The sequence below is a fragment of the Diabrotica virgifera genome, chromosome 8 (genome assembly GCF_917563875.1).
Source record: "Diabrotica virgifera virgifera chromosome 8, PGI_DIABVI_V3a".
NCBI classification, from domain to species: Eukaryota; Metazoa; Arthropoda; class Insecta; order Coleoptera; family Chrysomelidae; genus Diabrotica; species Diabrotica virgifera.
In genome coordinates, this window is record NC_065450.1 from 214,595,204 (window position 1) to 214,616,389 (window position 21,186).

The 21,186-nt window shown below is 32.5% G+C and overlaps 1 protein-coding gene across 1 annotated transcript in view; it reads right to left on the reverse strand.

The window, feature by feature from the left end:
* Positions 1-21,186, reverse strand: part of LOC114324557 (uncharacterized) — a 57,476-nt gene that overhangs the window by 23,265 nt on the left and 13,025 nt on the right. Inside the window, exons 4-7 of the mRNA XM_028272417.2 lie at positions 19,405-19,500; positions 13,111-13,196; positions 11,933-12,092; positions 6,616-6,825 (exon numbers count right to left, since the gene is read on the reverse strand). Coding sequence (XP_028128218.1) covers positions 6,616-6,825; positions 11,933-12,092; positions 13,111-13,196; positions 19,405-19,500 — 552 coding nt within the window. The remainder of the gene's footprint in view (positions 1-6,615; positions 6,826-11,932; positions 12,093-13,110; positions 13,197-19,404; positions 19,501-21,186) is intronic.

Below are 21,186 nucleotides of genomic sequence, written 5' to 3' on the forward strand. Positions count from 1 at the left end.
AGTACTTTATAATTATTAAAATTGTATTGTTAAAATAAGTATTTTATAAGTATTAAACATGTATTGAATAGCGAACTTACACATTTTTTTTATTACATAATAATGCTGTTTCGTTTAAAAATAAGATGTTCTGAAGCTATTTTCTTGTGGCATTTTTGTAATTAACTATTTTCAATGGGAAATAAGCCACAATTTGACTAAAAAATGATTTTATTAACGTTTCGACGTCCAAATCGGATGACGTTGTACAAAAAATATGAAAAATATTATTATTAAAAATAAGATTTCCAAAATTTCACGCCTTAAAACCTCAAAATAACTTAGAAGTACAAATTTAAAATTTTCTATGTATTTAAATCATTTCAAAAGAATCAAAAACACTTGTGACGTCACATCATTATATTTTCTACTAACGTTTATAATGTCTCATTTAAAATTATATACAATTTTGTTTACTTTGTTGGTGCGGAGTGTAAACATTATAATCTGTAAACAATAAAAGCTTATTATCCTACTTGCACTTAATGGGAAAACTTCATTTTTACACAAAAGAAATATTTTTATAAATCAAAGTCTAATAGATATCTCACCTAAAATCTACAACCTGGTACGATACAGAAAAGTCTGATAAAAGAATCTCACAAGTGTCCAGAATTAGATAATGGCACCTCTTAAAAAAGATGATTGAATTAATACAGTTGAATTGGGCGAAAATTACCTGACAAATAGCGGAATTTAAATAAACATCCTTTAAAGAAAACTTTATTTCTGTAATGGAAATAATAAAACAAATAGTAGTGCAGAAAGCCACTGCGCATCCGCTAGGAAAAATATTCTAATTCGGATTTTTTGCACAATCTTACTCAAAAAGGACTCCTTTTAACAAATTTGCATGTTGCCAGGACCAAAAGGTGGTCAAAAATTTTTTAAACGTTTTTTTTTTTGTTTTTTTCCTAAAATTATTTTTTTTGCATGGAAAAAAGTTTTTTTAGGTTTTTTGAATCATTCCAAACAGAAAAGGTCTTTAGTGACTTTTCTCTAAAAATGATAGTTTTTGACATATAAGCGATTAAAAATTGAAAAATTGCGAAATCGTCCATTTTTAACCCTCAAAAACTATGTGAAAAACTGAAAATTTTAATGTTGTCAAGGTAGGTAGATATTCTTTAAACATCGATTGATGAAATCCCGAAGAGTTTTTTGCAATACAATATTCAAAAGTCCTTTGTTTTTAATTGCTAATCAAGCGTGAGCGACACTATTTTCCACCGACAGTATGGTGCAAATGAAAGGACTAAATTCGTTATTTCGTAAACCGGCGACTTTAAGGAAAAATCCCGAAACAGGTCGATTTTTATTTTTAAGTTGTGATATTGTGGCATATATGGTATACTAGTGACGTTATCCATCTGGACGTGATGACGTAATCAATGATTTTTTTAAATGAGAATAGGGGTCGTGTGCTAGCTCATTAGCTCATTTGAAAGGTTCTTCAATTTTCTATTCACTAATGTAAACATTTACATAATTATTTATACAGGGTGTCCTTCTACTCCTTTTTTTGTCAAATAATTTAATTTAATAAAATTTTTTCGGACACCCTGTATAAATAATTATGCAAATGTTTATATTACTGAATAGAGAATTGAAGAACCTTTCAAATGACCTAGCACACGACCCCTATTCTCATTTAAAAAAATCATCGATTACGTCATCACGTCCAGATGGATGACGTCACTAGTATACCATATATATTCCACAATATCATAACTTAAAAATAAAAATCGACCTGTTTCGGGATTTTTTCTTAAAGTCGCCGGTTTACGAAATAACGAATTTATTCCCTTCATTTGCACCATACTGTCAGTGGAAAATAGTGTCGCGCACGCTTGATTAGCAATTAAAAAACAAAGGACTTGTGAATACTGTATTGCAAAAAACTCTTCGGGATTTCATCAATCGATGTTTAAAGAATATCTACCTACCTTGGCAACATTCAAATTTTCAGTTTTTCACATAGTTTTTGAGGGTTAAAAATGGCCGATTTCGCAATTTTTCAATTTTTAATCGCTTATATGTCAAAAACTATCATTTTTAGAGAAAAGTCACTAAAGACCTTTTCTGTTTGGAACGATCCAAAAAACCTAAAAAATTTTCTTCCATGCAAAAAAAATAATTTTAGGAAAAAAACAAAAAAAAAAACGTTTAACAAATTTTTGACCACCTTTTGGTCCTGGCAACATGCAAATTTGTGAAAAGGAGTCCTTTTTGAGTAAGATTGGGCAAAAAATCCGAATTAGAATATTTTTCCTAGCGGATGCGCAGTGGCTTTCTGGACTATAGAGAAAAGACTTAATTATTGTATCCAAGTTAAATTAACTTCATTTGTATATTATTCCACTTTATATCAAAATACTTATCTTATCATTAAAACATTTAGTGCAGTCACTGAAGGTTTTCACCTCAGATTTCGTTGAACATCCATCGATGTTTATGAAAATTGGTCAATATTTAGGAGATACCTATAGAAACAAAGGTGTCATGGTGCCAACTTGCGCTTTTTCCTTGGGGGTGAATGCCATTCCTTCTCGAGGGTGAAAATTATTTTATTAAAAATATCCACAGAAATCGATAGAGATACCAATTCTAAATCAAATAACTCAAAAATAATAAGTTTTTTCAAAAAAGTTGTCATTACCAAAAATGAAGCTAATAAAGAATCGAATAAACTTCTTATTTGAAAAACCATCATTCTCTTTGCCTTATCCCTATGCGGGGTCGACTTCCCTAATTGCATTTTCCCCCACAATCTTGGGTCATATCATCAATATTAAGCCCCCCTTTACCTTTACCAACATGTCCTGCCTAATCGTCTCCCCCCGGTCTTCTTTGGTCTTCCTCTCCTCAGCTATTCTTCGTATTGGGGAGCGTTCAAGTATTACGTAACGCGATTTTTGACCCCCCAACCTGCGTTACGTAATACTTGAACGCTCCCTTGGTTACTTAACGTCTCGACGTTCAACATGACCAAACCATCTTCTATGCTCTCTCATTTTCGCATCAATTGGTGCTACACCTAGCCTTCCACTAATATACTCTTTTTTTTGTGAATTTGATGGCCTTGGCTGAGCCAATTAGCCAGACAATTTATTTTAAAAACAAACAATTTTTTTTTTCAATCAGAGGAATTTTTTCTGTATTTCTAACTCTAAATATATGTGCATAACAAACTAATATACTACGATCTAAAAAAATACACTGTTTTGGATGTAAATATTTTTTTTTCTATATACAGTTGAAACCGCTTATTGGAATAGCCTTCGTGCCAATCAAAAGTATTCCTATAACCGGGATATTCTAATAACCGATCAGTGGTTCTTATTAGAAACGTTTCGGGACCTCAAATTTCTATTCCTTAAACCGGGATATTCCTTTAAGAGGTATTCTAATAAGCGGGTTTGACTGTATTTATTTTTTTTGTATTTGAAGGGTGAAGGAAAAAAACAGGGAATGTAACATTTTATGAAAAATTGAGATATTGACACTTTCTAACAGATATTTTATGTATTTACTATTTACAGTAGAATGGTAGATAATAACTTGGACCGTCCGATAAATATGCCTATTTAAAATAGTACTGCGAAGGAAAAAACTGGAAATGTCCACGCGTTAAATACAAAAACAAGGAGAGTCCACTTGAAAAAAAAAACAAAAATTAACTACGTTTTTATTGCGAGTTTAGTCGTTTAGTTTCCTTTGTTTATGTTTGTTAGAAAGTTCTTTTTCTTCTTAGGGTGCCAGTCCATCCGAAGGTTGGTGATCATTCTGGCTATGATGACTTTGTTGGTTGCTATACGGAATAGTTGCGTTGAGATCTTTCTATACCATACTATCATGTTAGCAAGGCAGAATATTCTTCTTCGTTCTGGGTCCTTTTCCCTTAATTTTACCTTGTAAACTGCATTGGAGTAGCTCGTATCTGCCTTGATTTCTCAAGTCCTAAGTACGGCCCTTCACGATGTTGACTAAATCTGCGGTTGTGTTCATTCTCCGTAGCTGCAGTACTTCTTCATTGGTGACTTTGTCTGTGCATGGTATCTTCAGGATCCTTCTGTACAGCCATAGCTCAAAGGCCTGAAGTGTTAGAAACGGCACGGCCTATATAGTTAGAATTAAGCGTAATGGAGTTTCTCAAAAAATTAATGCGTGTTTTAAAGCATTCATGTCAATACATGGTGTAACTAAGGGCAAAATTGAACACTTACAAAAAAAATTTAAAAGCCACAGGAACTTCTGGACAAGTGGACAAGACAAACGTGGTAAGCATGGTTCCCAGCATAGAAAGTTTCATCCAGAATCGCGTGAAGCAGTATATAACCGCATAAAGTCTTTTAAAACTAGAATATCCTATTACAGTTTACACGAATCTAAGAAAAAGTATTTACCAGAGAGTTTGAACATTACAAAAATGTTCAACTTGTTCAAAGAAAAACATCCGACCATTAAAGTTTCTTACGTTACATTTTATCAGCAAATTTCGTTTGTCCTTTGGTTACCCAAGATCAGACACATGTTCAGCATGTGATGAATTCTAGGCGAAATTACAATCATTAAATTATGACAAGGTTGCTGCAGAAATTCGCAAATTAATAATTCAAAATGAGTTACACAAACGTAAGACACAGACATTCTATAATTTTGAAAACGCTGCTCTCAAAAAGTCAAAAAAATCAGGCGACCATTGCATTAAACTATGAAAAAAATAATGTATTTCCTTTTGTTATAATTTTTATTACCTTTATTATTGTCATAATTTTGTTTTCAGCCTTTCTATCAGCTGGTGCAACTAATGTTTGTAACGTAAAATATAACGTGATGTTTGGACAGTCCTTGTTTTTTTTCAGTTTTTATTTGTAGTTAGCTACTTCTTAATTTTTTTATCTCTGGTTTTTAAAAATTTGGTTGAAATGTGTTTGTGTATTAAACACAATGTACTTTAAGTTTACTAAATAAACATAAATACTATTTCTTCAGTGCAATGGTTTCAATATATGTAGTCACAAACAATAAATTTCCTATTTTCTCAAAACAAAGATAACGTGACATTCCTTGTTTTTTTCATTAACCCTTCATTTGTTTTATTCTTTTTTTAATTGGTTTTTTTTACTACGCTAAGACATAAACCCGATTCAATATCTCGGAGGTTTACATCTTCTTAGTTTTTTTTTCTTTTTTTTTTCCTTTTTTTTTCTTTTTTTTTTTTGGTTTTTTTCTTGTTCTTTTTTTCAATTATACTATACAATAATTACTTAAATCTATTACTAATATACTCATTTCTAATTTTATCCTTTTTTGTCACTCCACTCATCCATCTAAGCATTCTCATTTCCACCACATGCATTCGTTGTTCCTCTTTCTTTTTCACTACCCAGCATTCAGTTCCGTACATCATAGCCGGTCTTATGGCTGTTTTATAGAATTTTTCCTTCAGCTTAACTAGCATTTTTCTGTCACACAACAGACCACTCGCTTTCTTCCACTTCATCCATCGAGCCCCAATTCTACTGCATGCATCTCCATAGATTTCTCCATTACTCTGTAATACCGATCCTAGGTACTTAAAACTATTGCTTTTCAAAATTATTTCACCATCCAAAGATACCATTTTATTTGTAGTAACTCCATCTTTAAATGAACATTCCCAATACTCTGCTATTGTCCTACTAAGTTTTAAACTTTTTTCCTCCAGAGCCCTTTTATCTCCACTGTTACAGTTTTTGTTCTAAGTCTCTTTCACTACTTCCTACTAACACTACATGTAGTTTCGCTGTTATCTGGTCCAAAACTATCGACAATAAATAAGGACTAGGCACCGAGCCTTGGTGGAATCCTAATTTCACATGAAAAAGTACTAAGTGCAAGTATTTGTCGGAATACTTAATAGTTCATGTACCAGTACACGTATTTTTTGGAGCACTTAGAGTAGAGTACTTAAAAGTACTTAAGTACATTTTTTAAGTACTGTCGGTAATCAGTACCACAGCTCTGGGTGTTACCGATATGTACATCGGGGTATTTCGCTAGTTTACTTGTATAAAGTACGGAAATAACGAGTATTTCTAGCAACAAGGAATCGGTACTTTGTATCGGGTAGGTACTTTTTTACATCACTATTCAACGGGTCTAGAGACTTCGTACATACAATTTTTTCACTTTTTTATAGGCTATATTTTTGCTAAGAATATTTTTTTCGATAAAATACTTACTTTTTGAGTTATTTGCGAAAAACCGTCTAAAAACGTGTTTTTGTTAAAAAACGAACATAATTTACTCGCAAATAACTCGAAAAGTATTGACTTAGTGAAAAAACTATAGAATGAAAATTGCTTAGAATTGATCAGTTTATCCACTTCGGACTTGTTTTGAGCGTATGTTTTTTCACCTCTGAGAAGGAGTCGTACTCACCCCCAGAGCAAAAGCGTACATCAGCACAATATCAATTTTTTTCTTTGACGTGTTGGCTATGGTATACCAAATTTCATTCAATACAACCGGTTCTTTACAACTCGGAGCAAAAACCGTGATTAAAAGGCCTATAATAAATACTGCACTTACCTTAGTTTTCCAAAATTCTGAGAGAGTTTCCGAAAACAAGAATCCGGATATCACAATCAACATCAGAGCTTGACTTAACAGTCCTATTCGGGATTGATGCAACTGAGACAAATTGATCTGCGTCTTTAAGAGAGCCTCGTCTTTCAAAGGCTCCGTTTCGAAAGAGTTACCGGCCAGTTGTAGCGGTCTTGCGATGAATCCTCCTCTAACCTGAAAATAAACAATACGAGTGTTTAAAAACATCAATTTAAACAAAGAAAGTACAGAAGCACTATAGATCTCTTTCGCCAGAGAGCAAATTTCTGGTAATAACCTGAAATCAGAACTTTTTACACTTTGCAAAGCATACGGACCGATAAATAATAGACATGAGAGAATCTACAATATGCATTCTACACCTCGCTCGCCAAAAAAATTTTTTTAATTAAATTAATTGACACCAAAAGAAGAATGTATGTAATTTATTTAATTCAAAATACATTGTACTGCTTTGTTACTACGCATAATTATTCCTTATTGCGGCTGCGCGTAACGATTCAAGAACGGTTTTGTATCGAGTTGGAACAAACCTTTTGTCTCAGGAGTGGATTGCAAAATTGAAACCGTCAAAATTCGAGAGTGAATTAACTGATTCGTTGGTGTGATATACTAGGTTTTAAGTTATTCGTATTTCGCGCGGTGTCACTGCCCATTGTTGACAGCAGTGACCATCCCACTACTCTGTAACAGTATATAAGACAATTGTAACCTGTATTCGACCTCTTGTATGTTACTTCAACTGTATAATAAAAATAGTCCGTTCATGTCCGGCTTTTATTTAAAGTGTAACGTCTCGAGCACGTGTCAGCTGAATAGCTAGCGCTGATACATTACAGTTGGCATTAAACTGTGATTAAGCTATCTCTCATTTCATCAATTTAAATTAATTTTATTTGGTTCCCCGTATTTAGTAATTTTATTTGTCAAAATTCGAGAGTGAATTAACTGATTCGTTGGCATTAAGCTGTGCTTAAGCTATCTCTCATTTCATCAATTTAAATTAATTTTATTTGGTTCCCCGTATTTAGTAATTTTATTTGTCAAAATTCGAGAGTGAATTAACTGATTCGTTGGCATTAAGCTGTGCTTAAGCTATCTCTCATTTCATCAATTTAAATTAATTTTATTTGGTTCCCCGTATTTAGTAATTTTATTTGTCAAAATTCGAGAGTGAATTAACTGATTCGTTGGCATTAAGCTGTGCTTAAGCTATCTCTCATTTCATCAATTTAAATTAATTTTATTTGGTTCCCCGTATTTAGTAATTTTATTTGTCAAAATTCGAGAGTGAATTAACTGATTCGTTGGCATTAAGCTGTGCTTAAGCTATCTCTCATTTCATCAATTTAAATTAATTTTATTTGGTTCCCCGTATTTAGTAATTTTATTTGTCAAAATTCGAGAGTGAATTAACTGATTCGTTGGCATTAAGCTGTGCTTAAGCTGTCTCTCATTTCATCAATTTAAATTGATTTTATTTGTTTTCCGTTTCCATAAATATTGGGTTTGAATATTTTTGGAACAGACTGTAGCTTTTTTTTTCTATAAAAATCTTTGACTCAAGAATGCGAATGTCAGTGTACGTATCAGTTCGCAAAGTAAAGTATGTATGTGAATGCATCGCGAAGAATACGGTGACTCTCTCGCACTTTTAACCCGGTAAAATGGACAATTTTATTACACAAACTCTTTTCAGTGTGTCCTAGATATTTATTATTCTCTGTTATAATGTACTATGTCAAACGATTATTCTTTATTTTCATCTTAAGTACAACGTGAAAAAACCAAACACATTCCGAACTACGCCCTTGAAGTCTGCCAATAAAATCGAAGAAAATTGCAGTACCATGGTCCTTAAATATTTGGTATTGTACCCATAGAGAAAATAATTAATATAACCTATTTCTCAACAATTAGTGGAAATTAAAGTGAATTTCCACCAACGAGGAAGAATTGGCCGAAGTCGAAGTGTTTTATTATTCAGCTTGCCACATTTATTACAAAGGTACTGCAACGCCTCTAGACCTTCCAAAACAAATTTTTATCGAACTCTGCAATTTAGGCTCCACAGCTTTTATCACTTCTTCGTTAGAAGAAAAATTACCTTTTTTAAATAGCCGGACGGATCCAGATCTGATGAATTATTGTGTGTTCGGGTAATTCGAACTCTAAATTACGAACTGATCGTATGGAACATAACATTTTTGTTTTCACCCAATTTTGAAAAAAATGTGAAAACCTTGAATTATGCACGTCCGTCTTTCTGTCTGTGAACACAACTCCTCCGTCATTATTCGCGGTGTGCAAATACTTGGAAGGGATACGTTAAACGATCGTGCGCGAATAGCGAAGAAATATTGCAACTTTCTTAAATAATTCATATTGTCAATTAAAATTGTCAAATTGACGTACATTTCATATCTACTGTCATTGAAAAAGAAAAATTATATGTTGCTCCACAATATTGATACGACATGCAATTATTAGTCCAAGTAATGAAGCTTAAAATAGGACAAAACCCCGCAATTTTTACAGAATAGATCGATTTGCTTGAAAATTTGAGAAGAAGTAGTGGATAGTCCAAGGATCAAAATCCATATGAGGAAGAAAGGCGCTTTTACCGTGAAGGTGGTTGCCACCCCATCTCGAGGGGTGGAAATTTTTTATTTATTTTGACCGCAAAAGTTGAAAAAAACGTTCATTCTAAGCAAAAAACGTTCTATACATTTTTGTAATAAAATTAATAGTTTTCGATTTATTTCCTATCGAAAGTGTTAGTTTTATATCGAAAAAATCAATGTTTTTAATCAGTTTTCTGCTAATAACTCAAAAAGTTTTCGTTTTATCAAAACAACTTTGCTTAATAAAAATGTGCCTTTTGAAAAAATAAACAGAATAGTTTTTTTATTTTCTTTAAGACCAATAGTAATCGAGCTATACTTTATTATATGTCAGCTCTTCTTCGTCAAATGCTAAATATTGTAGTTTCAAACTCAAAAGACGGGAAAACTGTGTATTTTTCGAGGATAACTTGTTCAAACTAATTTAAAGAATTTAAAAAATATCTATCTACAGAATAAAAAAAGTATCTGGCTCAAAAATTAAGTGACTTATTATGAAAAGAATGTCAGTCCTTATTTTTTTTCAGCGAAAAGTGATCGGAAACTTCCCCATACTTAACACCCTAATTAAAATTAGTCATTGACCTTATTTGGTCTTCTATATTTATGTATTATTAATAGGTTCTAGAGGTTTGAGCGGCTTAGAATGATTAGTTTTTAAAAAAAATGGAGTTAAAAGCGAATAACGAATTTTTGTAGTTTGGTAAAAAAATGCCTTTTCTTCAGAATAGAAAGATTACCATCAGAGATACGAAAAAATATGTCAATATAAAATTGTAGCTTATTTAATTCCCAAGAACGGGGTTAGCAAATTTTTTTTTTCTCGCAAAAACTGAGTGAGCTATTGACAATTAAAACTTGTAATAACATGCAAAAACCACCTTTACCAACCCTTTTACAGTCACCTCTTTTTGCGACTTAGGATTTTAAAAGGATTTAATATTAATAGCCTTATAGATATTATAGAGACCTACAAAATTATTTTTTACTAAACTTTCTAGGATAAAAAAAAAGTTACGATTAAAAAATCAATATATTTTTTTGAAAAAAAAGAAGAAATCCAATTGGAAGCTTAATAATGTAAGTTAGCGGTGTTTTTAGTCATTGTCCTTTTTCATACTTCTTTATTTATGTATTAGTAATAGATTCCAGAAGTTTGACTGGCTTAGAGTGATCAGTTTAAAAAAAAATGGAGTGAAAACTAATAACGAATTTTTGTAATTTGGTAAAAAATGCCATTTTCTTCAGAATAGAAAGATTAGCATTAGAGATACGAAAAAATGTTTCAATATGAAATTGTAGGTTATTTAAATCCCAAGAACTTGGTTTGAAAAAAAATTTTCTACGGCAAAAATTGAGTGAATCGTAAATGAGTATAATATCGAAAAACATTGATTTTTTCGATATAAAACTAACATTTTCGATAGCGAGTAAATTGAAAAATATTAATTTTATCAAAAAAATGTATAGAACATTTTTTGCTTAAAACGAATGTTTTTATCAACTTTTGCTGTCAAAATATAATAAAAAATTTGTACCCCCAAGATGGGGTGGCAACCACCCCCATGGTAAAAGCGCGTTTCGGCATCATATAGATTTTGATCCTTGGACTATCCACTACTTATTCTTCAAATTTTCAAGCAAATCGATCCATTCTGTAAAAATTTCGAGTTGAAATGCTTCGGTTCCTGGACTATATTATATAAAGGTAAATTTAATTAATTGTATTTTACTTGCAGTACTGTATTTTAATAACTAATTTTATTTACTACATACAATTGTTTTCGTTTTGATAACATAACCTGAATCTTATTTTTTCTTATTATTTTTTTGGGCTTTGGCCTTGACAATTATCCAGTAACCAGGACTAATATAATTGGCCAATATAATTAAAAGTGCGAATAAAGTTGCAGAGCGTAGAAATAGGTGTCGCTTTGCCGAACTTGGACGGTCCCAATACCAGGTAGAATGACAAGTGTGGTGTCAAATGAAAGCTTATAATCCAAGGATGGTACTAAAGGTGAGAAATTTGACCTAGCTGTCTGTCCGTTCGACCGCGAATTTAACTCCTCCGTGATTATACCAGGTAGAATGACAAATGAGGTGTCCAATGAAAGCTTATAATCCAAGGATGGTACTAAAGCTGATAAATTTGACCTAGGCTGTATGTCCGTCCGACCGCGAATTTAACTCCTCCGACATTATACCATCTTGAATGACAAATGAGATGTCAAATGAAAGCTGATAATCCAAGGATGGTACTAAAAGTGAGAAATTTGACCTAGGCTGTCTGTCCGTCCGACCGCGAATATAACTCCTTTGTCACTATACCAGGTAGGATGACAAATGAGATGTCGAATGAAAGCTTATAATCCAAGGGTGGTACTAAAAGCGAGAATTTTAACCTATGACTTCCGGTTTGAGAAAAGCAACCAGAAGTACTGTTTTAAAGTCACAGGAATAGTACAAGTGACATATTATTCGACGCGCCCGATTATTTTGGGTGAAAACCTAGGACTTACGAAGTCCAATTAGTTGTCTTGTTGAGTGGTCATTAACGTTTAAGAGGTACCGAAATGACAATCTACGTAGCGGGTACTATATTATTCACGCTACGTATTCTTATGTTGTTAGTTAAATTTAATGTTTTATATTACCTTAAAATAGACTTCCACTCCGTAGATTAAGAAGAAAATAACAACGATGAACATCAATACAGCATAACAACCGTTGAACAGATGATGATAGAAACCGGGATCATCTGAGGGAGGTTCAGCAAGTTGAGTGGTCAAAAATTCGGCTAACAGAAGACTGTAACTGGAAGAAAACAAACATATATATGTATTAATAAATGAAAGCACTTTAAAAACTATGTGCTAAGAACACTTCTAAACTACGCCGTAAAAATTTTGGAGTGTTTAACACCCTCCCCCCTTCCGTCGTAAAGCGTCATTTACAGTCTCGCCCCCCCCCCCCTCATGCCGACGTCGCAATTGCAACTCATGACCTACCCCCATTAGTGATTTCTATTTTAAATTCCATGTTATTTCTGGATTTCTAACTAATATTCAATCAAAGGTGGATTACCTTAGTTGGGTCTGAAACTCAATAAAATGTACTGGCTGATAGGAAAAAGGTCACAACTGAGTTTGTACAATAAAATATTAGTATATAAGGCAGTGATTAAGTCAATATGGAGCTATGGTATCCAACTGTGGGGATCTGCGTCGAGATCCAATATCGACATCCTGGAGATATTCCAATCGAAGACCTTCAATCCTTCAATCGAATACATTAATCGTGATCTTCAAATGAAGACTGTCAAAGAAAAAATTGCCAGTTACGCCCAAAAATACAACATACGACTACAAAACCACCCCAACAGGCTAGTGAAGAACCTAATGAGATCCCAGGCAAACAGAAGGCTAAAGCGCCACACTCCAAGCGATCTACCAACAAGATTTTAAATTTTCAAAAATACTAAAATTATGATTTCATAGGTTATTGTCACTGGACAGTCTCCTGCAAGTCTCTTTTAATCTTTTAAACAATTTACTTATTGTAATCATTATTACAGATTGTAAATAAATGGAATGTTAAAAAAATTTCTGGATTTTTTAAAGTTAACTCTCAAACTTTATTTACGAATGTATCCAAATCAGTACTAATATGTAGCTCATTAATATCCGCGTACTTTTTTTCCCTCAATTCACCCCACAACTAATTAGCTTTATTGGACAAAACACAACACTTTTATCGGAGTTCCTAAGCATTTTGTTTTGATTTCAATGCCATTTCTTTTATTAAAACAAAGTATAAATAGTAGTTAACTTACCTGATCAAATTAAAAGTAACGAAGGCCAGAAAAGATTTGGAAAGAAACTGCGGTCGGTCCCAGCGAATTCCCGGTAAATGGAATACCTGTAATTAAATAACAAACTCGCTGTCATTATGACAATAATGTCAAAATAATTTTAAAGTTATAAAATCAAACTCATCATTAGATTCACATCTCTTATGATTCTAGTGTCTGAATTATTTGTCCAGCGGTTATACCAGGGTACATATAATTTTTCTTCTTCTTCTTTTTATTTTATATAGACAGTAATGCCTGTTTGTCTTCAACGGTGCCTTTCGTTCTGTCCCTAAATTGTCATTCCATGTTTTCCTTGGGCGTCCTATACTTCTTCTGCCTAACGGTGACTTGTACCTGGCCATCCTTGATTCAGACATCTTGCTTATGTGTTGATTCCACTCTTCTTTTCTGTTCTTTACCCAAGTATTTATATTGTCTACCCCACATATGCGACTGATTTCAAAACTTCTTGCGCTGTCCTGTAGTCCTTTTCCGGCAATCCTTCTTAAGATCTTCATTTCGTTGGTCTCCAGATGTCTTTGTGTTTTGTTTGTATCTGGTCTTGTTCCGGCCGTGTAAGTCATAACTGGCCTAATAACCGACATATATTCGGGCCTTTGTTTCCACTCTTATATCAACAGCCATTTTCTCGTGGAATTTTGAGAACCAAGGTCGATTTCCTTGAAAATTTGGATTTAGGTAGTAATTATAACCTTTGTCAAAATCTACCCTATACCGAACTGCACTTTTGCCCTGGGGGTGAAAACAACCCCATCTAGAGGATGAAAATTTTTAATCAAAATAACTATGGAAATGATAAAGTGACCAATTCTGGGTAAATTTGGTTCTATATTTTTTTTTGCAAAATTGACACTTTCCAAGTTATTTGTGATTGAAACTATGCATTTTTCATTGAAAAAACTCACGTTTTATAACCGCTTTTTATGAATAACTTATAAAAATTAATTTTCTAGAAAAAATTATTAAAAACAAAATTGTAGCTAATAAAAAAACAAAGAGATTCGCGTCTGAAAGACCTATATAAACCCAATAACGACTGACTTATTGCTCTTTAAAGGATGGTTATTTTCGAAGAACATCGAAATGGAGAACGTTTAATCTCAAATAACTCGAATGTGGTGCAATTTTTTGGGAAAACTTAGGAGACAACTTTTAAAGCCCATTAAAAAACCTTTCAAAAGGTTTTTGACAAAAGTTTTTTGCATAAGAACTAACTGACATGACCAAAATAAAATCGCTCTCTGCTTAGTCATTTCTCAAATATAAAAATTAAACCCTCGTCGTTACAATCCTAATAGAAATTAATAGTTTCCCACTTGAAATTAACTTTATTTAGGTATAATTGATACGATCCATATGATTTGACTGGTTTGGAATACTTATCTTAGAAAAACTAGTTGATTAAACCGAAAATGATATATTTAAAATTTAAAAAAGTGCATTTTTCTTAAATGAATCTAAAAGTATTCATAATATGAAAAAATGTTTCAAATATTAATAATTGTAGAATTTCTTTTCCTGAAAATTTTTATTTTTAAATTATAATAATGTCATTTTCAATTTAATTAACTATTTTTTTCTAAACTAAGCATTCCAAACCGGTCGAATCACATGGATCGTATCAACTATACCTAAATAAAGTTAATCTCAAGTGGGAAGCTATTCACTTCTATTAGGATTGTAACGACGAGGGTTTAATTTTTACATTTCAAAAAGAAAAAAAAGCAGAGAGCGACTTTATTTTCGTCATAAGTCAGTCAGTTCTTATGCAAAAAACTTTTGACAGAGCTTATTTGAAAGATTTTTTAATGAACTTTAAAAGGTGTCGTAAGTTTTCCCAAAAAAATTGCACCAGATTCGAGTTATTTGAAATTGAAGGTTCTCCATTTCGAGGTTCTTTAAAAATAACCATCCTTTAAAGAGCAATAACTCAGTCGTTATTGGGTTTACCTAGGTCTTTCCGACGCGAATCTTTTTGTTTTTCTATTAGCCACAATTTTGTTTTTAACAATTTTTTCTATAAAATTAAATTTTTGTAAGTTATTCATGAAAAACGGTTATAAAACGTGAGTTTTTTCAATGAAAAAGGAATAGTTTCAATCGCAAATAACTTGGAAAGTATCAATTTTGCAAAAAAAAATTATAAACAAAATTTACTCAGAATTGGTCACTCTATGGATTTGCACAGTTACTTTGATTAAAAAATTTCCATCTCCTAGATGGGGTAAAGCGCAGTTCGGCATAGGGTAGATTTTGAAGAAGTGTCAACAGAGCTTAAACCCAAAGTTTCATTAAAATCGCTGTTGATTATAAAAATTCCACGGTTTTTTGCCGCTGATGAGTGGTCTATTAGGTGTTTGTTTTTCCAAATTGTGTCGTTTAGGCATCCGGCCGTTCCATTCCGGTCATCCATTCAGACATTCTAGACAATTCAAATAACTGGTAGACTGTAGACGATTCGAGAACAGGATCGGAATACATATAATAAGAGAATTTGTATTGTAGGGACTCATTCATAACTCTGACATGAAGTGCGCGTTTTATATTGTCGAGTATACCGAACACCTCTGAACGTGTTTAACTCAAGTGAGGGTCAAATGGTGCCCGGGGCCTAATCATGTGATATTAAGGGCCGGTATTTCAATAGCTACTTAAGCTTTTGCTTAGCTAAGCCTGTGTCAAAAGTTAAGGAGAAGCTTAAGCTGGGTGCTGTATTTCCATCATTCTCTTAACTAAACTGATGCTCAGCTGTAAAGTTAATTGGTTTGGTACCTCTGAATACGTCAAAGTGCCAGAGCTAACTGTTCTGAGGTAAAAAACCACTACTGTTGACATTTAATTTTATCTTGTCATCTGTATCAATGTTATTTTTACTTCACTTAATTTTGTGTACATGGTACATGTGTTTTTAGTTTATTGTCTATATTTTCTCTGGTTATATTTTTATTGTTATTTTACATAAGCAATAGATCCGTCTTTGTAATTTTGTTTATTGGATATATTCCTTAAAATGTCAAATTGGAATGTAAGTTTATTTTTGTAAAATAAATATACCTACCAAGCATTGTAGAAATAAACAATTTTCATGTGCCTACACCTTCCAAAAGTTGTAAGAATTTTAATAATCCTTATTACGATTAATAAATTAATAGATTATTATTTAATAATCCAATAATAACTTTATTACTTAAAAGTTGGTTTTCAAAACAACTCTATAATTAATAATCTATAGAAATAACCTCAAAAAACAGAAAACAAATTTTAAGCAAAGGCTTAAACCAACTCCCGCGCGAGCTTAAAATTATTTGGTTTAAGCCTAGGCTTAAGCCTCAAATTGAAGTGGAAATACAGGCATCTAAGCTTAAGCAAAGGCTTAAAGTAAGCTTTGGCTTAACTGAGGTTGGAAATACCGGCCCTTAGAACATCCATGTTACTTTTAACAATTGTGGTCAATGTTTCCAAGACTGTATAATGTTATAGGGTTTTTACCAAAATATTTTCAATTTTGGTGGCTTAGCATGTGATCATCCTGTGAATATAACCTAAACTTTTTTTCAACCTTGTCAACGTTTAAAATTTTGCTTTAACTTATTAGGTTATACTTATTTTAGGTTCAACACTGATGATGATCAGAATCAGATCGAAAATGTTCTGCATATGTGATGTATCCCTTTTTGGGGAATTTTAATAAATTCTTCTTCTTCTTCTTCAGGTGCCGTCCTCGTTCCGAAGTTTGGCTATCATCAAGGCTATGCGTATTTTTGATACCGTAGATCTAAATAATTGGCAGCTGCTGCACTTGTACCAATCTCTTAAATTCTTCAACCATGAATGTTTTCTTCTGCCAATGGATCGTTTACCTATTATTTTTCCCTGAATAATTAATTGTAGTAGCTGGTACTTTTGTCCCCTCATTATATGTCCCAAGTATTGCAGTTTGCGCTTTTTAATAGTAAGCGCAAGTTCTTTTTCTTTCTGCATCCTTCGCAACACTTCCATGTTTGTCACTCTATCTGTCCACGATATTCTCAGTATCCTGCGGTACATCCACATCTCGAATGCTTCTATTTTCCTTGTATCGATCTTTTTCAGTGTCCAAGCTTCCATTCCATAGAAAAGAACTGACAGCACGTAACATCTCATCAGGCGAATTTTAAGATTTAAACTTAGCTCTCTTCCGCATAAAACTGTTTTCATTTTGGTAAAAGTAGCTCTAGCTTTTTCTATTCTGATCTTGATTTCTTCAGAGTTGTCGTTGTTTTCATTAATCACAGTTCCCAGGTAATTATATTTTCTAACACGCTCAATTCTTTGATCATGTACGGTTATGTCAGAAAAATTTTGTGGAGATTTCGACACCATCATTATTTTTGTTTTTTTGATGTTAAGTGATAAACCGAACTTTTCGCTGCACTCTACTATTCTGTTTATCAGTGTTTGGAGATCTTCCGGGGTTTCTGCTATTAATACTGTGTCATCAGCGTATCTCAAATTGTTTATTAAAGTGCCATTTATTTTAACTCCTATATCTTGGTCAGCAAGGGCTCTGTTTATAATATCTTCTGAATATAAGTTAAACAAGGTTGGTGAAAGTATGCATCCCTGCCTTACGCCTTTTTTTATCTCGAGTTCCTCGGTTGTTTCCTGTTCTACTCTAATATTCGCCTTCTGGTTATAGTAAATATTGAAAATAATTCTGAGGTCCCTTTTATCCAAGTTTTTCTCTACCAACAGTCTCATCAGGTGTTCGTGGCGAACTTTATCGAACGCCTTGTTGTAGTCAATAAAGCACATATATATATCCTGGTTAACATCCAGGCATCTTTGGCACATGATATTAAGTGCAAATAGTGCTTCCCTTGTTCCAAGCCCGTTTCGAAACCCGAACTGAGTATCACTGATGTCAGCGTCTAGTTTTTTGTGAATTCTTGTATGTATCACTTTAAGAAATACTTTTAGTGTGTGTCCCATTAAGCTTATTGTGCGATGGTCGGTGCACAGTTTTGCGTTTGTTTTCTTTGGAATAGTCACAAAAGTTGACAGAAGCCATTCCTTAGGTATTTCTCCCGTTTTATAAATGCAGTTAAAGAGGTCAACCAAAACATTTACTGTTTCATCTTCCACAAGCTTAAGAAGTTCCGATGGAAGTCCATCTGGACCCGGTGATTTGCCATTTTTCATTGTTTTTATAGCATATAGTATTTCTTCTTTAGAGATTTTTGGTCCTTCCTCACCTTGTATGTTACCAATATCATGATCCTCTCTTTCATCGGCAAAGAGTTCTTCTATATAATTCTTCCAGGTCGTAAGCTTTTCTTGTAGGTCAGTTATTATTTGTCCATTTGCGTTGTATAGCACATTGGGATGCTTTCTTTTTTGTATACCTGCCAATTCTTTTACCTTTTTATGTAGGTTAAACGTATCATGTTTTAATTGCAGTTCTTCAATTTCTTCACATTTTCTTTTGTAAAAGTTTTCTTTCGCTGACCTTATTTCATCTCTAATTTGCTTGTGTATCTCGTTGTATTTTTGTTTGCATTTTCCCTTAAACTGTCTTCGTTCCTCCATAAGACTTAAAATTTTCTCTGTCATCCATTCTTGTCTTTTTGTCGTATTTCCTCTGCTAAGGATATTCTGAGCGGGTTTTATTAGGGCTTCTTTTAAGTCTTGCCACTTGTTTTCCACGTGCGTGTTTGGTTCCTTTGTAGACAACATTCTTAGGTTACCATTTATCTGTTGCTTTAATTCTTCTTTGATTTTTGAGTTCTGTAAGCGGCTGGTATCTTTAATAAATTATACACCTATAAAGGATTTTACTTAAATTTTTTCCTTCTAGAGCTTAATAAATTGCAAACATTTCTGCAGAGTACATGATGCATCGTGTATCTAACTTGAAATTAGGAATTCTTGCCGTATCCAAATGGTTTTCAAGATACGTTCAAGTTCAAAGTTTTTGAAAAACTGAAGTTGCATAAACGTAACATACCTAATTTCTAATAACACTGCACTACAAACAACTTTTACCACCATCTAATTCACCAACAAACTTCGAAATGTTTAGTCCACAACCACAGATAACCTTAAAATAGGCTAATTTACATTTTATATGTCGTTATCCCCTTAAAGGTGTATTTTTATAGCCTTCATATTATATAATAAATGATATCAACGCACATTAAGAACTTTTTAGGCATTTATTGTTTATTGATGCAAATTACTATTTGTATTGATAAAACGAAAAAAAAAACTTACCTCTGCCCAAAAGCAAACAATTAGCGAAGCACTTGACATCAGAAGAGGATAATAGGAGGAGAGTAGACTGTTTGACCAGCCGTATTCAAACAATTCCTGCAACAAGATTTTAGTTAAACATGCAATTCAAATAAGTGTATAGTAGATATAAAACTGTTTTAGTTATGTAATAGTATTTTCCTGAAAGTAATCACAGTGCAGTCACTGAAGGTTTTCACCTCCGATTTCGTTGAACCTATTCCTCAATTAAAACTTCCCCTATTCCAGTGTTCCGGTACATCAAAGTTTATCCGACTAGACACCGTTAAGCTATTAACAAATGTTCAGCTTGCTATTAATGAACTTTTTTTGATACGCGGGATCCAGGCCTAGTAAGGGAACAATTGAAGCACAAGTTTTACAAAAATTAAATAATACCATTGAAAAATTGTAGGATTTGCCACGGTCTTTCAAGTGACAAATATTTTCTGGAGACATTTTTCGGACGAAACCAATGTGGGCCAATGCCTCTTAGTCAGCCTAAAATATGCTACTATCACATCAGTTGATGTCGAAAGGAGTTTTTCTATTTATAAATACCTATATTCACATAAATAATTTAACATACCTAACATTCAACAAAACACATTATGAATTTTAAGGTTATTTATCATATATTAAATAGGTAAAACTAAAACTTACAAGAATTATACTTTTCTCATAACTGATTTTAGATTTCTCATAATAAAACAGTAGATAGTTAAATGTTTCTCAACTTAAAAATTATTTTTAATAGAAAAAGTTGAGAAACATTTAACTATCTACTGTTTTATTATGAGAAATCTAAAATCAGTTATGAGAAAAGTATAATTCTTGTAAGTTTTAGTTTTACCTATTTAATATATGATAAATAACCTTAAAATTCATAATGTGTTTTGTTGAATGTTAGGTATGTTGAATTTTTTTGCAGATTATTGACAAAAATATTTTTTTTTTGCATATTATCGACAAAAGTCTTGCATATTTATGCGCATATACTTTACATTTGAATATGCATGTTTACCTAAGTATGGTTTTCATCAGTGTTCACATTAATTCGTACAATACCGAGGATTCTTTTACGAGAATCAGACACGATCAAAGAATAAACTGAACAGAATTTTTAGACAAATTTTGTGTCCTTTTCAACGCATAACTTTCTTGCAAAGACACACAATAGTAGGAACTTTTTAGAGGGACCAATTAAATGAACAGCTAAACTAAAGTGCATAGAAATCAGCCCACTTTAAACTTTTGACTTGAACTATATTTTTTTCAGAAACTCTTATTCGGATCAAAAAAACGGATATACCGTTTGAAAGATAATTGAATATGCTTTAATATGAGTATACATTTGTAAGAAATGACCAGAGACCAATAATATAGAAGAAATTATAGGTACAGATAACACAAGAAATCCTTAAGCAACTACAAATAAAAATAAAAAATGTCAATTCCAACTTACAACCAGAAATCAGTAAGAATGAGATAAAAAGAGCACAATATTATTTAATAAATTTTGACAAATTTCTTATTATCTTATAAACATCAAATAAACACTTTTTTCTACGAGAGTGCAAAAATGTCTACTTTCGCGCACGCGTTTTAGTTTAGAAAGTTTCACTTTTCCGCACGCGTTTTACTTTTCCGCACGCGTGTAGATATTTTAATATGGCCTTAAAATAATTATAATACATGCAATAAACTAATATTTAGATATTATTTACTATTTTATTTTAAATGTTTCTTATTGTGTTCCGGTTT